Genomic DNA, 18,386 nt, shown 5'->3' with positions numbered 1-18,386 from the left:
TACACACATAAAGATTTAAAGCTGTGAGTTCAAATTAAAGTCTCCACGAAAGAAAACATTGTAAAGATACATATCCAAGGCGATTTTTGATGACGTTGTGCGGAACTAAAACGTTATCTTTAAAGGCATCCAATTCATGTGAGCATTAAATGCGCTTCTAAACAACATAGTCATCTTAAGTTGATTGTTTTAGCATTTCTTTGTCCGGTGATTGTCAGCTCTCCACACTGACGTTTTTTATGTCACGACGATGGCCAACGAATCTTCAATAAGAGCTCGAGTAGTTGTTCAGCAGTGTCTACATGCAAAACTTCAGGTGAAACTTTCGGAAGCCAAGAGTGGGGCCGAATGGGTTGAGGTAGGTTAACAATCCTATCGCAATTACCTGGCAATTTAAGTTCTGGTTTAGTGGTGATTAACTATACTGATTTCTATTTTTCTAACTAAACTATTTCTGGTTTTAGTTCGCTGATTAACTATACTGATTGTGTTAACATTTCCTCACAGATTAGCCGGGGAATGGTTATCTATGTCTGTTTCTTCAAGGGTGCAACCGAAGATATAATCCCCAAAATGGGTATTGGTCTATTTCTCAAGATTAATCTAAACGCTGATGTAAATAGATACCACTCAGAAACTAATTTATTTGATCCGTTTTTGTCCCTGGCAGTGAACGGTCTACTAAACATGAAGATTTGTGAAACAGATTCTGGGAAGTATACTTCAGTCCTCGAATTACCTGGCAGTGTTCTTATTGTACCTCAAGCAACACTGGGAGGAAAACCTAAGGGTAAAGGCATGCAGTACCATGGCAACATTGGCAAAGAGGATGGACAGAGGCTTTATGCTAGCTTTGTCGCCCATTGTGAGAATGAGCTTAGTTTGTCTTGCAAATGCAGCGAAGCTGGAACAGAAGTCAAACATGGAACGTATGGTAACAGACAAATCCTGAAGCTGGATACAAATGGACCCTACACCCATTTAATGGAATTTTAAGAATTTAATGTCTCGACATGGACAAGTAACAACTTCATTAAAGTGTTTGTGATAAATGAGCTGTTATTCTTTCAGAGTTGGCTATTCGTGTGGTTCTGTATTCTACTGTGAAGGTGTATGTGAAGCATCACCATTCTCATTTACAAATCATTTGAGAGATTTAAGAGAGAACCGATAAACCGACTGTAGTCTGCAGCATCAAAACGTGTCTGAAATTTCCCGTAACCTCACAACAAATCTACATAATACGATCACTTATCTACATAGAGGTTTTCACGTCGATTGGTCAACTTTTATTTTGACGTACAGAAACAGGAAGTGTCGTGAAGACCCGTAAAGTGTAGTCGATTTTTAATGATTGCACATTTTAGACAGATTTTTTGCTTTTTATTCAGTATATTCAAATGCCACAAAAATAGATACGTTTGTTAATTTTAGTAGGTTGGACTTCTTTTAAAGCAAATTCAAAGCGGAAAAGACGTTGGATCGGTGAAGATGTCCGGGCAAGCCTGATGCCCTGTAAAAATTGCCCTTAGAAATCTCTCTTGTTGGTCTATGATAGTTAACGCTAGTCCGCTTCTTTGAATCTACACGAACAAACTTAAATACACATAAAAATCAGGTCACCGTTCCTACTGAAGAGTCGTCTATGAAGGAAAGTTGTTAAAACAAAATTACTTCAGCTTTATACCTGTTGCTAAAGCATTTCGCACTGTGAGTGGTGAAAGTTTATATAGTGGAAAGTTTTAGTTAGCTAGCTAGCCCTCTAACATGTTAGTGGATAGGAGTTGGATGCTAGGATGGGAAGAGCTATCCAGTAGCTTCATTTCGAGCATATATGTGATGTAGGTTACAGAATTGGAGACTAAACGTTTGTATGTCAATTTCTTGAGACTTCCACAAAAGGTTAAGATTATTCAGGGATAATGACACGTTATCACTAGGTTTATCAATGTATCATATTTTAATTAATTGCAACTTAATACAAAAGCAGATTTATGTTGCTTTATCAAATTTAAATGTCTGTAGGATGAACTTTAACAACTTTGATGAAGTAGAGAAGTACCTTCGATTTGGGATATACACAAAACATGATAAAACTTCAAAACGTATAATAAGAAGGTGCAGTAAGAAATTTTTTTGGACTGGTGAGTCATTTTCAGCATTACAGATTACATTGTCTTCATTGCTTTTCTAGATTTTCATTTGCTAACTGAACCTAAGCAATGTTTTCCTTTCCTTTAGATGGTGCTCTTTGGTATGTGGATGGAAAACGCCAGCGTAAAGTGCTTCGCACTGAAGAAGATGTAAAAGCAGTGCTGACCGAACATCATAACAACCGCAAACATGCGGGCCGCTCTAGGTGCCTGAAAGCTGTGTCAGTTCTGTACTACTGGCGCTCAATGACCAAGGACATCACAGATTGGATAGACAACTGTAATGGTTGTGCCCATCCTCCCAGTCCCATGGTACGATTACAGTGCATTGTCCCTGGGTGTGAAAATGCTGGACTGGCTGATGGTGAAGATGGTGTCAGTTTACACAGGTATGAATTATACAGGTTTACTAAGATTGAATTCATTTTGTATACATATTCATGATAAGTATATCTTAATTTGCCAACAGGTTTCCATTTGGTGATCCAAGCAGACTCAACTGTTGGATCAGCTTTGCTCACAGAGACCGCTGGTCTCTCCATAGCAGATCAGCTATATGTTCCAAACATTTCACAGCAGACAGCTTTGATCGAAGCGCAAACAGTATTTGCCTTAAATCTGATGCTGTGCCCACAGTTGAACCATCCTCACAACAGGAGGTGACTTGCAAATGACATGTCTGATTTAGTTCTATGACCACTTTTCATTGAAATATGAGTACACTATGTTCAGAAGTATCAAGGGAAATTGTGCTTATGGCATTTTCAAATTTTAATTATTAAAATAGGTTAATAATGAATGCTGTGATGGTGTATCCATGGAATCTGGGGGGGAGGAGCTTCCCTCTGCAGATGAGGACATAGTCCATGTGGAGCACCCTTATTCCAAAGCTCTCACTGTGCAGACCAGGACAAAGGGAAGTGGTGTGAACAGACACCTTCTGAGCTCCAAGTCTGAGCCGCATTTCAGAAGGTATGATGCTTTGGAGAAGTACTTGCGCACAGGCGTATATAGGAGCACCCCCTATTGCAAGAAGTACACAGTCAGGAGGTGTGCCAAGCGCTTCTGTTACCAAGGTAAGTCCAAGGACTTTTTTTTTTTCTGGGAACAAAGAAGAATCTTGTAGACTGATCTCATTCTGACCATATTTGATTTGATCTTAGTATTTACATGTTACTGTCTGAACTGTTTAGTGCTCATAATGTACCATGTCAGTGGATCCATTCTTTTATGGAGATACTTAAAAATTAGCTAGTTTGAAAAATGTTTTTGTAACATTGTAATAATGTTGTGATAAGATGGAGTCCTGTATTACCGCCATGGCTCTAAGCATCGCAGAGTTCTCCGAAGCCAGGAGGAAGTCGTTCAGGTGCTAAAGGAACACCATGACAAAAGAGGCCACTTTGGAATGAGCAGATGTTTGAGCTCAATATCTAAGCTTTACTACTGGGGCACCATTACTAGGGACATAGAGGAATGGATTGGCAACTGCCAGTTCTGCATGGAGATGGATGAGGCGACACAAAAATACCGTTGTGCTGTTTACAGCTGCAACAACTACAACGGACCTCTGGAGAGAGCACTGGGCCTGACCTTTCACAGGTGAGGCGAGAGCACTGTAGCCTTAGGGATTTAAAATTATTGTCACACTAACATTAATTTTAAAGATGTTTGCTGAACTGATAGGATGTATTAAAGTAGCATTTCTCAACTAAGCCCTCGGGAACCACCTCCCAATAAGCCTGAACCAAGCCATTAAAAACACTGAATGCATGGTGCAGTTACACTGGGACCTATGTTACAGCCATCTGGTAGGTTTAAAGAACTGGGTTGGGTTGTTAAAGGAATAGTCTTTCCTTATACTAATGTGACAAAGAGGTAGTGGGGATTGTTGAGATAACCCTGTTGTGTTAGTATTATTGACTGTTTACTGGTGTGAGATAATTTAGCTTTAAGGTGGGTGTCTCTTAATTATGATATAAGCAATCAACATTTAATCCTATACTTTACTTCCTCAGGTTTCCATTTGATGAGCCACAGCGACTCAATGAGTGGATCAGAAACCTGCGCAGAGTAAATTGGCAACCCCGGCCACGCTCCGTCGTATGCTCCACTCACTTCACGGATGACTGCTTCAGCCGCTCTGGGGACTCTGTTTGCCTCAAGTCTCATGCAGTCCCCACCCTGCTCCTCTGCACCTCACAGGTACACTGCTGTGAGTATGTGCTTTTCACCCCATATCTTCAGAGCTATGTGGGGTTACACTTCTGTGCTGACATTTCCTCACAGGGTAAGGAAGGGGAAGATGCTCCTCGCAGTTCGGCTGAGAGGAGGAGCTCTTGTGAACCACAGGATAATTCAAACAACCAGCATGCATTTTTCTCCAAATATGATGCAATTGAGAAATATTTGAGTGGAAAGGGCTATCCACCAGGCCTCACCTCTGTGGAGAAAAACACTTTCAGGAGACTCTGCTCCAGATTTGCTATGCATGGTAAGTTACTTGCCTTAGTGTTTTTGTATTTGTGGAATTAGCAGCACTTAATAGACAAATTGCTTATGAGCAGAAAGCACTTTTACTTTTAAAAACTGCAGAATAAATTTTTAGAGAAAAGGTAGTATGTAATTAAATCATTGTGTTCCTACAAATATAATAAAAATGTGTAAAACAATGATGTGCATCTGTAAATATACAGATTACATATAATGTAAGAATTGTTTAACATGAACAGTTTCAGTTAGACTTGACTTTGCATGTAGAGGCAACATTAGATGAATCATTGTTACTAAAAATGTGAACTATATGACCTGATTATTCAAATAATTATTCAATAAACAAGAATTATTCAGGAGTGTTACATGCAGCAAAACATAGCTAATGTGAAAATTGTGAAAACTGATACATTTACATTTATGACATTTAGCTGACACCTTTATCCAAAGCGACTTTTATGCCTCAATGACAATTATGACAATTATGGCTGAATACAACTTGAGAAATTGAGGGTTAAGGGCCTTACTCAGGGACCCAAGAGTGGCAACTTGGCGGTGGTGGAGCTTGAACTGGCAACCTTGCAATTGCTAGTCAAGCCCGTACATATAAATATACATATAAATATATTTAAAATGATAAATATATTAAACATGTTTTCTAAAAGTCAAAGGTGTTTTGGGCTATAGACGTCCTATTCCTGTCACTGCTAAATGCACTAATCCATCCTCTCCATTTCAGATGGCTTCCTGTTCTATACGTCAGGCAGAGGCATACAGGAGCATGGAAGGCGCAGGGTGGTGAGGAGCAGAAAGGAGGTGCAGTCGACGCTCACTGTGTACCACAATGAGATGAACCACATCAAGTTCGAGAAGTGCTTAAAGCTTGTGTCCAGACACTTCTTCTGGGGCTCCATGCGGGCTGATGTAGATCTGTGGATTCAACAGTGCCCTCGGTGTTCAGGCTCAGAAGAGCCCTGTGCCATGGAGCTTTGTGCTAGCCCAGGAAGCCTTGAAGTGCCTGAGTCTCTGGATCACATTGAAGAACAAGACATGTAGGGCTCAGTCACATTTACTGCTGATCTAATGTACACTTCAGCACTCGTGTGCAATGGTGATACTTGACATCAAAACGTTATTATTAGTACATGTTGCTATTGCAATTTAGTACAATTTTATTAATGAATATTTGATTATAGATTTGGTCTTATGTATATGTTATATTTGCAGATTGTGCTTTTATAAATTCCAGTCCTGTCTTTGTCATCCCTTTGCCTACTGTAGTCTGAACCCCCAGAGTCAGATGAACAGGAGAGTGGTAGCTGATGGTGAGCTGAGTCTGTCAATCACACAGCTGGCTGTGCAGCCGTGTCTGATTGGTGCCAGACCCAAAAAAGGACTTCCTCCATGTCAACCTGACGGTAATACTGCCAATAGAATGACTGGAGCTGCTACCACAAGACTCGACCCAGTAACAAGGTATGAACCTGTGTTAGCAACCCTAACTATTCCTTCAGACCCTCAATGCCAGTGTGATATTGTTCATAAATGCAGTCATTCCTAATAAGAGTACAGTAAAAAGACAATCTTGGGCCAACAGAAGCCTGTTTTCAGTTTACTCCACTTGCAGCAGTTACGGACATCTGCCTGAAGATTTGGTACTGGAGAGGAGAAACTGCATTATGAGTGCGAGGGCTGTGGTCCAGCAGTGTACACATGCCTTGCTGCAGGTCAAGCCCCAGGTGCCAGAGTCCGACTCCGAATGGGTAGAGGTATCCCATGCGCTGTGCATGACAAACTTTAATCTACTGTCCTCATGCTAAGTTGTATGAGGATGTCATTTAGCACGTCTCAAATGACACCCCTGATTAGATGTGCCTCATACTCTTAATGGCAATTAACAAATGTTGGTCCCATTTTACTTGGTTTACAGATTCGTGAGGGAATGGTGATCTATGTGTGCTTTTATAAATGTGCTACTGAGAAAATTGTTCCCAAAATGGGTATGTATGAAGAAAGGTCAAATGAATAATGGCTAACAATATTTAAAATATATATTAGCCTTGATTCACTGACAAATTTGTCTAATCTAACAGACCTTAGACCTACATTCTGTGAATTTTAGCATATTGAGTGTTCCTTACACACATGCATATCCCCTTTTATGATTGGTTATCCAGTAAATAGAGTATTTTTATTTCCTAGTTCAAAGTTTAGCATTATAAAATATCTTTTCATTGTGTTAAACAAAGGGGCAGCATATTTCTCAATGAGCTTTTATGTAATCACAGAATACACTTTTTATAACATTTGTGGCATTTCAGATTTTTTTTATTGCTGCATCCTCATACTTTGCATCACCTAGAATTTACACAGTGATGATGGTCTTGAAGCTGACAGCCAAAACATGTTCTCAATTCCACAGTGAATTCCTTGCTCAATGTGCAGTTCTTCCCAGCCAGTAGTGGCAGGCATGTCTCCATCTTGGAGCTTCCAGGGAGTGTGCTAATCGTTCCACAGGACACCATGACGGGGGTGGTTAAAGGATTCAAGGTGTTGAACCATGGCTCCATTGAGCGGTGGAAAGGCCTGCACCTGTACAAACATTTTGTCTCCCTGTGTGAAAAGGAACTGGGAGCATCCAAAAAGTGCTCCGAGGCAGGGGCAGTTGTCCGACATGGAGTCTACGGAAACATGCAGACAATATACCTTACCAGCAATGGACCGCTCACTCATGTAATTGAGTTTTGAACTTGCACTTACGGGAATTTCTTTTGGTAACATTTACCATGCTGTGAAAGTTTTCTGCCAGATTCTTTGTTTGAATCAGTATTTGAATTCTCATTCCTTCCATTGGAACTCCTATTGTCTGAGGTTGTGTAACTGGTTTGTGAAAATAAAGTGGTATTTGTTTAATATAGTTTTCCATTCCATTTTTTTTATTTTATTGACCAAATTATCTGTCAGTCAGACAAAAGCTCGGCTCGCCTATCCTGGGTATACAGCACACTCGCTAGGTGGCAGTAAAGGGTCATCATCCTTATAGCTTTGGAACAGTAAACGAAGAACGGGCAAGAATAAGTTGAGGATAAAGTAACCGGAGAGTAAACAGCTAGCTATCTAGCTGGGACTGCTACTAGGACATGCTGGAAACTTTGCAGTTTTGTAATCAGTCCACCAAAGATTCAGTTTGCATTCCAACATCTGCATTGTCTAACATTTATTTTTTATTCAGTCATCTTTCAGCTAATGTTACTGCGTTTATAACAAATGAGATGAGAGTAAATTTCCTACACGAATCTCTCGCTGCGATATTCTGGCTAGCTGTGATAACTAGTCACTAGCTAGACAGGTAGCTAGGTCTATTAATAGATAATTTCTCAGCTATATCGGTGGTGTTTCTCGTTCACGGGACACTTTTGCACATTTAATTAAATTCCAACACTTTTATAGCAATAATGATGGAAGATAGTTTACACGTGGATCATTGCAAACAGAGACAAAGCTCACCTGCTTTACGAAATCGGAAACAATGTATGGCAACGGTGGCGAAGAGGGACTGTCCCCACATCGAGCCTGTGCTACCTGAAGCCCGCAAAGCGCACAGAATGTGTAACACTAGTAGAGCGGCCTTTAACGGAACCTCTCAAAAGATGTGCAGACGGTGGAAGCGTTATTGTCATAGTGACGATGTACCGAAATATCATCTGCTTTTGGTGGTAGTTCTTTCGCTGTGCACACGATTTTACAAGATCACAGAGCCTGCACATATATGGTGAGCGCTTCATTGAAAAACGGCTTGTATTAAAATTGCTCGCCGGAATTTATGGACCACTTAGCCTAATCGAATTGTCATTTGTTTGCAGCTGGGATGAGACTCATTTTGGGAAAATGGGAAGCTATTATATTAATCGCACGTTTTTCTTTGACGTCCACCCACCGCTCGGAAAGGTGAGGAATTCATCCAAACAGATATATCACGGCCAACGCGAATTAATGGACAGCGCCTTAAAGATATAGTTATACATTTTTGAAACATTCCCAGCCATGCACAATTTGGTCAGTTTCGGACCATCGGTCAGCTATTGGCTCAGTATTTTTGAGTTGCAGACCACTCTGAACCCATCAGTAACACTAATAGAACTCCAGCAGAAATGGTGTGCCTCTCATACCAGTACCTACTTCCAAATCTGTGTCTGCTGCATTAAGAACAGCCTGCAACCTAAATAATATCAGGGTAAGGGTCAGCAAGATGAAAATTCCTGACAAACTGTGCATGACATATGATCTACAGATGTTTACCTCATAAAAGTAGCCTGTGCATGTATCTCTGAATGATTTTTGACAAATCAGTAATCAAATCCTATTATCAATCCAACAATAATGCAATTATTTAAGAAGTCTACCACTGTAATATGGTGCTAGTATTCTTGTGTTAGGTGTTGTGTTTCCCTTGGAAAATCTTGTAGCATTGTAGGATGAATCAGGATTTGGAATTTTAGGGTTTAAATAAAGGCTTTTTTGCCTTCTGGGCTCAGATGCTGATTGGACTGGCTGGATACCTGACAGGCTATGATGGTACCTTTCCTTTCATCAAACCAGGGGATAAATATGAGCATCATAACTACTGGGGAATGAGAGGGGTAAATGTTTTATGACAATTTTCATGGTTCAGATCATTCACAGTATGCTTGATAAGATTTGACTGCATCACTATGAAAAAAGGGGCCATTATGTATTTCTGATGAAGATATTGTAGCTGCAGTTAGCTGCTGATAAAGTATCTTCTGAGGACACCCAAACGTGCCTTTGTATGCAGAACATGGGTATCTGCTGGTGTGATGTATAATACCAATTTTATATTTCCTTCTTAGTCTTTTAATAGTTTTAAAACGAGTCCCCATTGGCATTATTAATACTGCTGACTGTGGCTCACCTTTTCAGTTCTGTGCAGCCCTTGGTTCTTTCCTGCCTGCCTTTGCATTCCTGGTGGTGCTGGAGCTATCACATTCTACTCTGGCTGCACTCATTGCAGCCTCCATGATCATTTTTGGTCAGTATGAGTTAGTTATGCATTTGAGTTATGTATTTGTACTATCCAAGGATAGTACAAAATGTGCTACTAAAAGTGCTGCATCATTTAAATGAACCATTCTGCTTGGCAGACACTGGGTGCATTACTCTCTCCCAGTACATCTTGCTGGACCCCATCCTCCTGTTTTTTATCATGGGAGCTGTACTTAGCATGGTCAAATTCAACCAACAGAGGCTCAGGTAGGGCAACACTATTTGTGTTCAGCAAGACCTGTCATGTTAGTTCAAACCTTTTTATGATTGAATTTTTAAGCTATATTGACTGATAGCAGGTTTTAGTCCTTTATTTACAGAGAAATGGCAGAATAGTTTTTATTGTGATTAGTAGGAAGAACTAACACACAGGCTAGTCAGTAATCATCTTATTCATTAAAATGGTACTCAAGTACATTTTTTATCTGTTCCATAGGATTTGTTTTTGTATTTTTGGGCACAATTTAAATTGTTTCTACTTCTGCACAATGAGGGTTTCATTTTGCTATTCTAACAATTATATGTCAGGCCCTTCAGCTGGTCTTGGTGGCTCTGGCTAATTCTGACGGGGGTTAACCTCTCTGGCTCTCTGGGGGTGAAGTTTGTGGGGCTGTTTGTCATCTTATTAGTGGGCATCAAAACTGCATGGGACCTCTGGAAACTACTGGGGGACCTCCATCTCTCTATGGTATGGACAAGATGGAGCTCTTTTTGAAAGTCTCAGATGCACATGGTTTGGATCTGTTCAATATTTAATTGCAGTTTTAATTTCTTGTCAGGTGGATTTTGTCAAGCACTTGTCTGCCCGGATCTTTGGATTGATAATGCTCCCCTTGTTCCTCTATACTACAGTATTTGCCATCCATTTTGTCATTTTAAACAGAAGGTATACCAAACTTTGCTATCGCCATTTCTGTTGTCAAAGATGCTAATTCCAGTACCATTTAGTTAGAATTTCAACCAGAAGCCCCCGGTGTCTTCTTTCCCAGTGGTCCAGGCGATGGTTTCTTCAGCTCAGCTTTCCAGTCCCGCCTGATTGGAAACAACCTGCACAGTGCCACCATGCCAGAATGCAAGTATATCTTTTTTTAATAAGTATAGGTGTATATTTCTTTTGTCTAGAAGCTTCTAATGTTTTTTTTTTTTGTATAGATATCTGCTGCAAAGTTTTGTTCCAAGTTAATCTTAACTCATTTACGATTTCCAAAAGGGAGCCATAAAATTATCTAATAAGAAGTAGGTTATTCCTTCCTGGACAAGATGAGATATAGTGGGATACTGGGCTCCTGTTTTATCTAGGTATGGAGGAATTGGAAATCTACTTTCTGTGTTCCCTTTCAAGGTGCAATGATGGTTAGATCTAGTAATGGTTAGATCTAGTGGGAAGGGTGTGGATGATGTTTGATTTCATTTTAGGGTTCATTAAAACACTTTGGAATTAGTTGATTTTGTCATCTTTGAACTTGACAACTTAAGAAAGGAAAATTGATTGCTCCGTAAAATTCCATGATATTCTTTGCTAATTTGACGACCATATAGAGCAGACATAAAAACTTTCACAAGATAGCAACACATATACCATTATGGAATATCTTACAACAGACACTACAAATGGCACCTCTTGGCCAGTTTAATATATTCCAAATATAGGGATAAGGGTGAAAGATGACCGGTCAGGCAAGTTGTTTTCAAAAGGTTATGATATAGTACTTTTATGAGATTGGGTCAAAGACCAAATTTTGAGGCTGTAGTTTTGTGGTGTTTAGCCATGTATCCTTCATTGTGTGCTAACTGGCATTTAATCTAAAACAACTAACCTATGTGGCTGCCTTTGCAATTTTGATTTAGTAGCCTCCAAGTAGACTTTTCTTATGTGGAGATTTCATTATTTTGACTAGATCTTGAATATGCACATACAACATATCAAGGCCTCCAATTGTATCAAATGTAGTGGAGGATGGTTTCCCAAAGGATATAATATATAACAGGCATAACAAATTACATCTATTTCTGTTTTTGCTTTATTTCTAAACACATAAGCAGACTTGGCTTATGGCTCCATAATAACGGTGAAGAACCTGCGTATAGCTGGAGGATACTTACATTCTCACTGGCACCTTTATCCAGAGGGGGTTGGTGCACACCAGCAGCAGGTTGGTACCTCCACATTTTTACACTGATAGACATGTGATGACCCCATCCCTTCTCTTTGGTCCCTCAGATGGAATTATTGTACTCACTCATACAGCAGTAGTAAGTAGTAATGGTAACCCCTTCATGGGCTACATATCAGTCATAAAGAATTGTTCCAATTACATATGCTTGAAATGTGAATTTTTAACCAGGCAGTTCTTCTTGAAAAAGAAGAAGAAATATTGTTATTTACATACTGATGATTTTTTATTTAATAAATGCTTAATAGGAACAGTCTTGAATTAATCTTAAACTGTCTTCCAATTCTGCTTACCCCAAACAGGTTACTGCCTACCTGCACAAAGACTACAACAACTTGTGGCTGGTTAAAAGGCCTGACAATGATGGTGAGAGGAAATTTGTACACAAGTGTGTGTATACCTGTACATGCGTATGTGAATGCACTCATGTGAACACTGGTTTATTCTTGAAAAGGTCCCTTGTGCTAGTGTTGATGTTTTCCTGTGGTTATTTCTAGACTACTCTGATACTCCTGAGCTTCTCCGACATGGTGACATCATTCGGCTGGAGCACAAAGAGTGAGGATTTCAATGATCATGTTTAACTAATTGTGATTTTATATTTTCATTTATTACCTTTTAAATCCAGCCTACAAGTATGCATGAATTGGACAGGCTGTTGTGGAAGGGTTTGACCCCATCTCTTGTGATCTAACACTTGTTGTCTAAACACCTTCTAGGAGCATGCGAAACCTACACAGTCACTTCCATGAGGCGCCATTGACCAAGAAGCACCTGCAGGTCACAGGCTATGGTATTGTACGTATTGCTGTTACAGCCTAGGCAGTAAGCTGATGTGCCTGTTAGCTTCATGCTTAAAGGAATAGATCAGTGAACAATGCAAATTGTGCTTATGTATAATTAATGCAATATTTACCTATTAGGATTATGTATGTAATATACTAACTGGAGGCAGCAGGCTTTTCGCTGTTAGTCAACTTGGCAACACCTGATTCCTTAAAACAGATGTTTGCATAAGGGTAAGAGCATTGCAGATCTCGAACTCAGGCCTCCCCTCACTTCTTCAGAATGGCACCGGAGATCCTAATGACTTGTGGCAGGTGGAAGTGTGCGGTGGGAAGCAGGGAGACCCAGTTAAGGTACTGCGTAGCAAAGTACGCTTCCTGCATCATGCCACCGGCTGTGTGTTATACTCCTCGGGGAAGACCCTGCCAAAGTGGTGAGATTTTCTCCAATATGGGATCAGTCTCCCACCTGTGGGAGTAGTGTGTGTTGGGTTTTCACCAAAATGCCAAACCCATGCCAGACCCAGCCCTCCTGCTCTGATATAATTCAATAATGGGCTGTAAAGAAGTTACGAGCACATTGTTAATTTACATTTACATTTACAGCATTTATCAGACACTCTTTTCCAGAGCGACTTACAAAAGTGCTTTGTCATTTACTAATAGAATATATCTAAGTACAGTATAGTAGGTTAGAATTAAATATACCAATGAACTAGAATACTGTAGAATACAGGGATGAATGCTGATACGTAGAAGTGCAAAATACATAAGGTCTATCTTAAACAATGATAAGTTTAAATTTAATAAATGCAGTGCAAATTTAATAAATGCAGTGCAAAACTAATAAAATAGAAGGGGTGCATTTTTGTTAAGGCACATGCATCATTGTTTTAAAGGGGCTGGGAACAAGTGGAGGTCTCATGTAGTCCATATTTAAAGGAAACTCCCAGCTCCCAGTGGAACATTGAGGATCACATCAATCCCAAGTGTAGGTCCTGGTGGCTTATCCCTTTTTTAGATTTGCTCATCATACTATATCTGATTATTTCCTACCAATGCTTTTGACTGTGAATTTGCTTGTATGGTTGTTCTGTATCTCTGCAGTGCCCAACATTAGTTTGTGTGTCCTCAAGCCATCCTTTTTGGAGATCTTGCTGGAATCTCATATTGTCATGATCAGGGTAAGAATAAAGGAAATGAGTTTGTAGTGGGGTGTCCAGCAATGTTCTAATGCAGTTTTTATTGTTTTATTCTGTTTAACAGGGCAACAGTGGCCTGAAACCTAAGGACAATGAGGTCAGCTCTAAACCTTGGCATTGGCCTATCAACTATCAGGTATTTTACATTGAAATTGTCACACTGATGAGAGCGCAAAACTGGAATTGGTCAGCAATTAAATACACCTCTTTACATCTAATCCTTGTTGATGTAATTCTTAGGGTTTGAGATTTTCTGGGGTGAATGAGACAGAATACCGCGTGTATCTATTGGGGAACCCTGTGAGTGTTTATCCTTCTCTTTGTTTCCTTACTATTATTGCCACAACAAGTATCAAAACCTAAGGAACTGTGTGCGTGAGTTAGCACAAACATTGGCTGATCATGTAATTTACACATAATAGTGGTGCTTGAAAGTTTATAAACCCTTTAAGTATTTCTATATTTATTCATAACTTTGACCTAAAACTTAATCAGTTGCTCAAGTCCTAAAAGTAGATAAAGAGAACCAAATCAAACAAACAAGACAAAAAAATTAGACTTTATTTATTTATTATTGAAAATGTAATCTTACATATGTGAGTGGCAGAAGTGCTTGCTCAAACCTGATTGTCATCCTTTTGTCAGAATTTGCAGAAACTTAAAGGGTTCACAAACTTTCAACTACCATATATGCAAAAAACATTTCTAGAAAATAGTCATTTGAAAATCAGCAAAGCTACACTGATGTGCATGAATTTGCCACTCAATAATATCCTTTCTCCTTTAGGTGATTTGGTGGCTGAACCTGTTCGCGCTGGGTCTGTTTGTTGTAATGGCGATGGGGTGCTCTTTGACCTTACAGAGAGGCATTAAGTTAGAGGGAGATAGGAAAGGTAAGCAGGTGGTTTCCTTTCTAGGCCTCCATGTTGGTTTGGGATCAAAGAGTGGTTTGCCAGAAGGGAAAATTAGTGCTTATACTGAATTTAAAAATTAGGTTATTTATTAATTAGGTTATTAAACACAGCCTGCCATAAAATGTCCATGTTAGCATATTCGGCACTGATAAATAGTTCTGGCTTTGGGTGGTTTACTCAGGCCTTAGTTTGAGGGTGTACTGTGTTCATGAATTAAACCCCAGAAGCCTTCCACTGATCCTGACACTCCTGTCCATATACAAAAAAGTATTATTTGATCAATTGTATTTATGCAAATTAAAATTTAAATTATATATGTCATTGTGGTCGACTGTGGTTTTCACCATCAATTATGCCTGTTCCCTGCCTGCAGCACACAGTCAGATTCTTATGGAGGGCGGAGGGTTGCTTTTCTTGGGCTGGCTGATACACTACCTGCCCTTCTACACCATGGGCCGCATCCTCTACTATCACCACTACTTCCCTGCAATGCTGTTTAGCAGTATGCTTACAGGTATTGGGAAACTGAAGATGGCTGACACCATCATCCTCCAAGCTGTGTTTCCTCCAAAAAGGCAGCAGTGCATTGATAGAGCATGGCTCAGAAACAGCATATTATTGGGTGAAACTGATACATGGTATTTATTGATCCACAAGCCAGCTGCAAACCATGTATAAAACAGCCCTAAAGGTAGTTTCAGTGCTTATACATTTGTATATTAATGACTTTTCGACTTAGTTGACCTGTTAGCATTTTGTGTGCATTAGGATTAGCATTGTACTACAGAACAATGCAATGAATTTAGCTTGGCAAAGCAGTGCAAAAATATCTGTGCAACGAACAAATGATGTCATGCAGTCTCGGACCAAGTGCTGCCACTGATCAGACAGCCTTTCTTAAGCAGGAGGAGGCTGAGTTGAAGCACACAGATATGGATGAGGTTAAGATGCTTTCGGCAGTATTGAGATGCAGTTAAGATGCTTTTGATGGCGGATCTGTAAAACTGAGTTCAGACTGGTTAGAGATGCTGAGTTTCCACAACTTCCTCAGAAAGAGCATTCACTCATGAGCTTTCCTGATGATTAGGATTAATTATCAGTTGTTGCGTTCTTCTCCCATTTGAGATCCCTGGAGTTGGTGGTGTTTAGGAATTTGAATGACCACTTTAGTCACTACAAGTTTGTTGATTTCCAGAAGGGGACAGATGGATGACTTATTTACAGACATCTGTCACAATCTACTGTTTTTGTATTGAGCTCCAAGTTCAGCACATCATGTAGCCAAATGAACCACTTCACTATCTTGCCATTGTTGCGAATGCACTGTTAAGGTTGTGTCATCAGTAAATTTTATCAGCTTGATGGTAGGATCACTGGAAATAAAAAGACTTAACGAACCCCAGTGCTGAAGGACAGGGGCCCTGACAGGTAAGGTCTCAGGTGCACAAGATGCTTTCTATCTAACAGGAAGTTAACAATCCAGCTGGCAGATGGAGAGGTGCACTCTAAGTTGTAGCAGTTTGTAATGGAGCCATTATGGCATAACTGATGAAAGCAGAACTGAAGCCTACTAACATGACTCTGGCATAGGAGCCTGGGGTTTTAAGATGTTCTGTCATTTGAATAACCTGTAAATGTATCTCCTCAAAAGTAAAGTGCAAGGTGTGGCACACTTTCAGTGGGGTGGTAAAGTTGTTTAGTTGATTAGCCAGTTTGGAGAATGGTGTTTGTCCAGTAATCACTCATCTGTAAACCAGCTGTTTGGTCCATCTTAGCTTCCACAGGTTCCAACAACTGATTACCTTTTTTTAATTAAACCATAGAAAATCTGGCACAAATAAAAATTGAGAAGTCTTTCTTGCAACCAATTGACTTTTTACTCTTTTTAAAGGAATAACACTGGACACATTTCTACACAATACTGACCTCCTGTTTAGTCCAGCTGTTGCAAAGTGTATATTGAGAGGATCTCTGACACTTCTCCTATTTGGAGTCCTCTACAGGTGACAACAGTCTGATTTGTTGTTGTTGTTGTTGTTGTTGTTGTTGTTATTTATATTTATATAGCGCCTTTCTCGAACTCAAGGAACTGATCTTTATTATTTCCTGTAATGGTGTATCTTCATGGTTCCATTCAAATAATCTTGTTTTAATGAACATTGCTTTAGCACCTAAACTGTTTGTGTGTGTGTGTAATATGTAATATATATATATATAATATATATATATATATAAAATGTGTGTGTGTGTATATATATATATATATATATATATATATAGAGAGAGAGAGAGAGAGAGAGAGAGAGAGTGTGTGTGTGTTTGCTTGCAACATTTTAAATTAGAATTTGACAATTTCTGTTTCCATTGCCCGTGTCAACAAACATTTTTAAGTAATAAAGTTGCTCATATAAATATGTTGCACATATTTTTTTTTCAAATTGCAATGTATGCTTTTTAGGGCCAGTTTCTTGAAGCCGATAAGATAAATACAATTAATTAATAATCATTAACTGTAATGTCACTAGTAATTCACCATTGAAAGCTGCTTAATCTAGGTTTATGACTAACCTTGGACTGGGAAACTGACCTATAATCTTAACTGAAGTGTTTCAATGTCTCTTTCTCTTGTACAGTTTCTACCTCTTTCATCCGCTGTCCTATGGCATGAGCGGCCCACTGGCTCATGACCCCACCTCTTCCATGTCTGGACTCAGATGGTTGGACTCCTGGGAATTTTAGAGCATTTTGAAGGGGGGAGCTTCTTTGACTGTTAAGATTCTAAAATTAGGTGTCAAGTTACATTTCAGCGTATTTTGAAGACCTTTTGAGTGCTACACTACACAAGATTTTGCTTTGCAACATATTTTGTAAAATGGTAGAACTGTCCACATCATTTGGTTTTATTAGTTACAGGTAGATTATATTTTCTTTCTCTTGCAGTAGAGGAAATTTCAATTAAAATGTGATCAGTATTGTAAAACATGACTGACATCATTATTTACAAAGATACTTGGATGTACTTTAACATTATTAGTTTGACTTAGAAACACAACCAGAAGACACAAAGTGCCTTTTAGGTAATAATTTTAAAGAGCATTATGAATAACGTGTGATGAGCAATTAGCCCAATAAACTGTGGGAAGCTGATAGTCTTGGTTTTGAAAATAGTGTTTTAAATGTCACTGCCTTTTGGAACTTGTACCTTCTTATTAAAAGTTCTAATCCCCATGTTGGTGACTTGCTTAGTTATGGATTCTAGAGTTCTAGCCACAAATAGCAATAGAGGTTATATGTCCTGCTTGTTTAATGTCTTAGGATTGGTATTACGCAGACCATTTTACATCATTGTAAACAATAAATATTTTTACAATAATTTATTGTTCCTTATTGGTTCATTATGCATGTTACAGTTCAACATACGTCTAAGCCACTGATCTATTATAATAAACTTTGCTATAAATCGGTGATTTAAACCTTGGCCCATTTGCGCTACTAATGTGTGAATTCGGTTGTGTTGTGGCTGTTTGACATAACGCTGATGAATGTTATTACCTATGAATGTGATTACTTGGAAAACTGCATTCCACAGCAGTCAGTAAAC

At 39.2% G+C, this 18,386-nt stretch overlaps 3 protein-coding genes across 9 annotated transcripts; all 3 read left to right on the top strand.

Moving 5' to 3' along the window:
- The first annotated feature begins 232 nt into the window (after positions 1–232).
- LOC113576677 (D-aminoacyl-tRNA deacylase 2-like) lies at positions 233–1,039 on the top strand. Its single transcript, XM_027008905.2, has 3 exons — positions 233–358; positions 508–577; positions 671–1,039. Exons 1-3 carry the CDS (start codon positions 251–253, stop codon positions 994–996), a joined length of 504 nt encoding a protein of 167 aa, XP_026864706.1. The 5' UTR covers positions 233–250; the 3' UTR covers positions 997–1,039.
- A 287-nt stretch (positions 1,040–1,326) lies between these two features.
- dtd2 (D-aminoacyl-tRNA deacylase 2) lies at positions 1,327–7,559 on the top strand. 7 transcript variants are annotated; one of them, XM_027008850.2, is made up of 13 exons: positions 1,327–1,515; positions 2,026–2,144; positions 2,242–2,542; positions 2,623–2,812; positions 2,941–3,229; positions 3,452–3,755; positions 4,172–4,358; positions 4,443–4,647; positions 5,386–5,698; positions 5,928–6,122; positions 6,274–6,415; positions 6,577–6,646; positions 7,069–7,559. In XM_027008850.2, the coding sequence occupies exons 2-13, from the start codon at positions 2,027–2,029 to the stop codon at positions 7,392–7,394; spliced, it is 2,640 nt and encodes an 879-aa protein (XP_026864651.2). In that variant the 5' UTR covers positions 1,327–1,515; position 2,026; the 3' UTR covers positions 7,395–7,559. The 7 variants fall into 7 exon arrangements, with proteins under 7 accessions (XP_026864651.2, XP_026864650.2, XP_035388997.1 ...); XM_027008849.2 differs by having other exon boundaries at positions 1,327–1,710; XM_035533104.1 differs by having other exon boundaries at positions 1,327–2,144; positions 6,277–6,415.
- A 158-nt stretch (positions 7,560–7,717) lies between these two features.
- Positions 7,718–18,152, top strand: pomt2 (protein-O-mannosyltransferase 2). Its single transcript, XM_027008913.2, has 21 exons — positions 7,718–8,418; positions 8,510–8,594; positions 9,182–9,286; positions 9,588–9,696; positions 9,809–9,917; positions 10,239–10,398; positions 10,490–10,596; positions 10,700–10,782; positions 11,754–11,863; positions 12,187–12,250; positions 12,382–12,442; positions 12,604–12,682; positions 12,952–13,103; positions 13,569–13,660; positions 13,777–13,853; positions 13,936–14,007; positions 14,112–14,171; positions 14,659–14,764; positions 15,159–15,299; positions 16,677–16,788; positions 17,419–18,152. Exons 1-21 carry the CDS (start codon positions 8,102–8,104, stop codon positions 17,522–17,524), a joined length of 2,307 nt encoding a protein of 768 aa, XP_026864714.2. The 5' UTR covers positions 7,718–8,101; the 3' UTR covers positions 17,525–18,152.
- The last annotated feature ends 234 nt before the right edge of the window (positions 18,153–18,386 follow it).

Source organism: Electrophorus electricus, chromosome 13 (assembly GCF_013358815.1).
Source record: "Electrophorus electricus isolate fEleEle1 chromosome 13, fEleEle1.pri, whole genome shotgun sequence".
NCBI lineage: Eukaryota > Metazoa > Chordata > Actinopteri > Gymnotiformes > Gymnotidae > Electrophorus > Electrophorus electricus.
Note: the sequence above shows the minus strand (reverse complement) of the source record. Positions and strands in the feature narration are given on the sequence as shown.

Bases quoted from the DNA above. Each gene is read 5' to 3' on its own strand.
- LOC113576677 (XM_027008905.2), top strand. From the start codon at position 251: ATGGCCAACGAATCTTCAATAAGAGCTCGAGTAGTTGTTCAGCAGTGT. The intron at 359-507 runs GTAGGTTAACAA...ATTTCCTCACAG, and splicing joins GTGGGGCCGAATGGGTTGAG to ATTAGCCGGGGAATGGTTAT. The intron at 578-670 runs GTATTGGTCTAT...TGTCCCTGGCAG, and splicing joins AGATATAATCCCCAAAATGG to TGAACGGTCTACTAAACATG.
- dtd2 (XM_035533103.1), top strand. From the start codon at position 1,949: ATGTATCATATTTTAATTAATTGCAACTTAATACAAAAGCAGATTTAT. The intron at 2,813-2,940 runs GTGACTTGCAAA...TTATTAAAATAG, and splicing joins AACCATCCTCACAACAGGAG to GTTAATAATGAATGCTGTGA. The intron at 6,647-7,068 runs GTATGTATGAAG...TCAATTCCACAG, and splicing joins GAAAATTGTTCCCAAAATGG to TGAATTCCTTGCTCAATGTG.
- pomt2 (XM_027008913.2), top strand. From the start codon at position 8,102: ATGATGGAAGATAGTTTACACGTGGATCATTGCAAACAGAGACAAAGC. The intron at 10,597-10,699 runs GTATACCAAACT...CTTCTTTCCCAG, and splicing joins TTTGTCATTTTAAACAGAAG to TGGTCCAGGCGATGGTTTCT. The intron at 16,789-17,418 runs GTGACAACAGTC...TCTCTTGTACAG, and splicing joins CTATTTGGAGTCCTCTACAG to TTTCTACCTCTTTCATCCGC.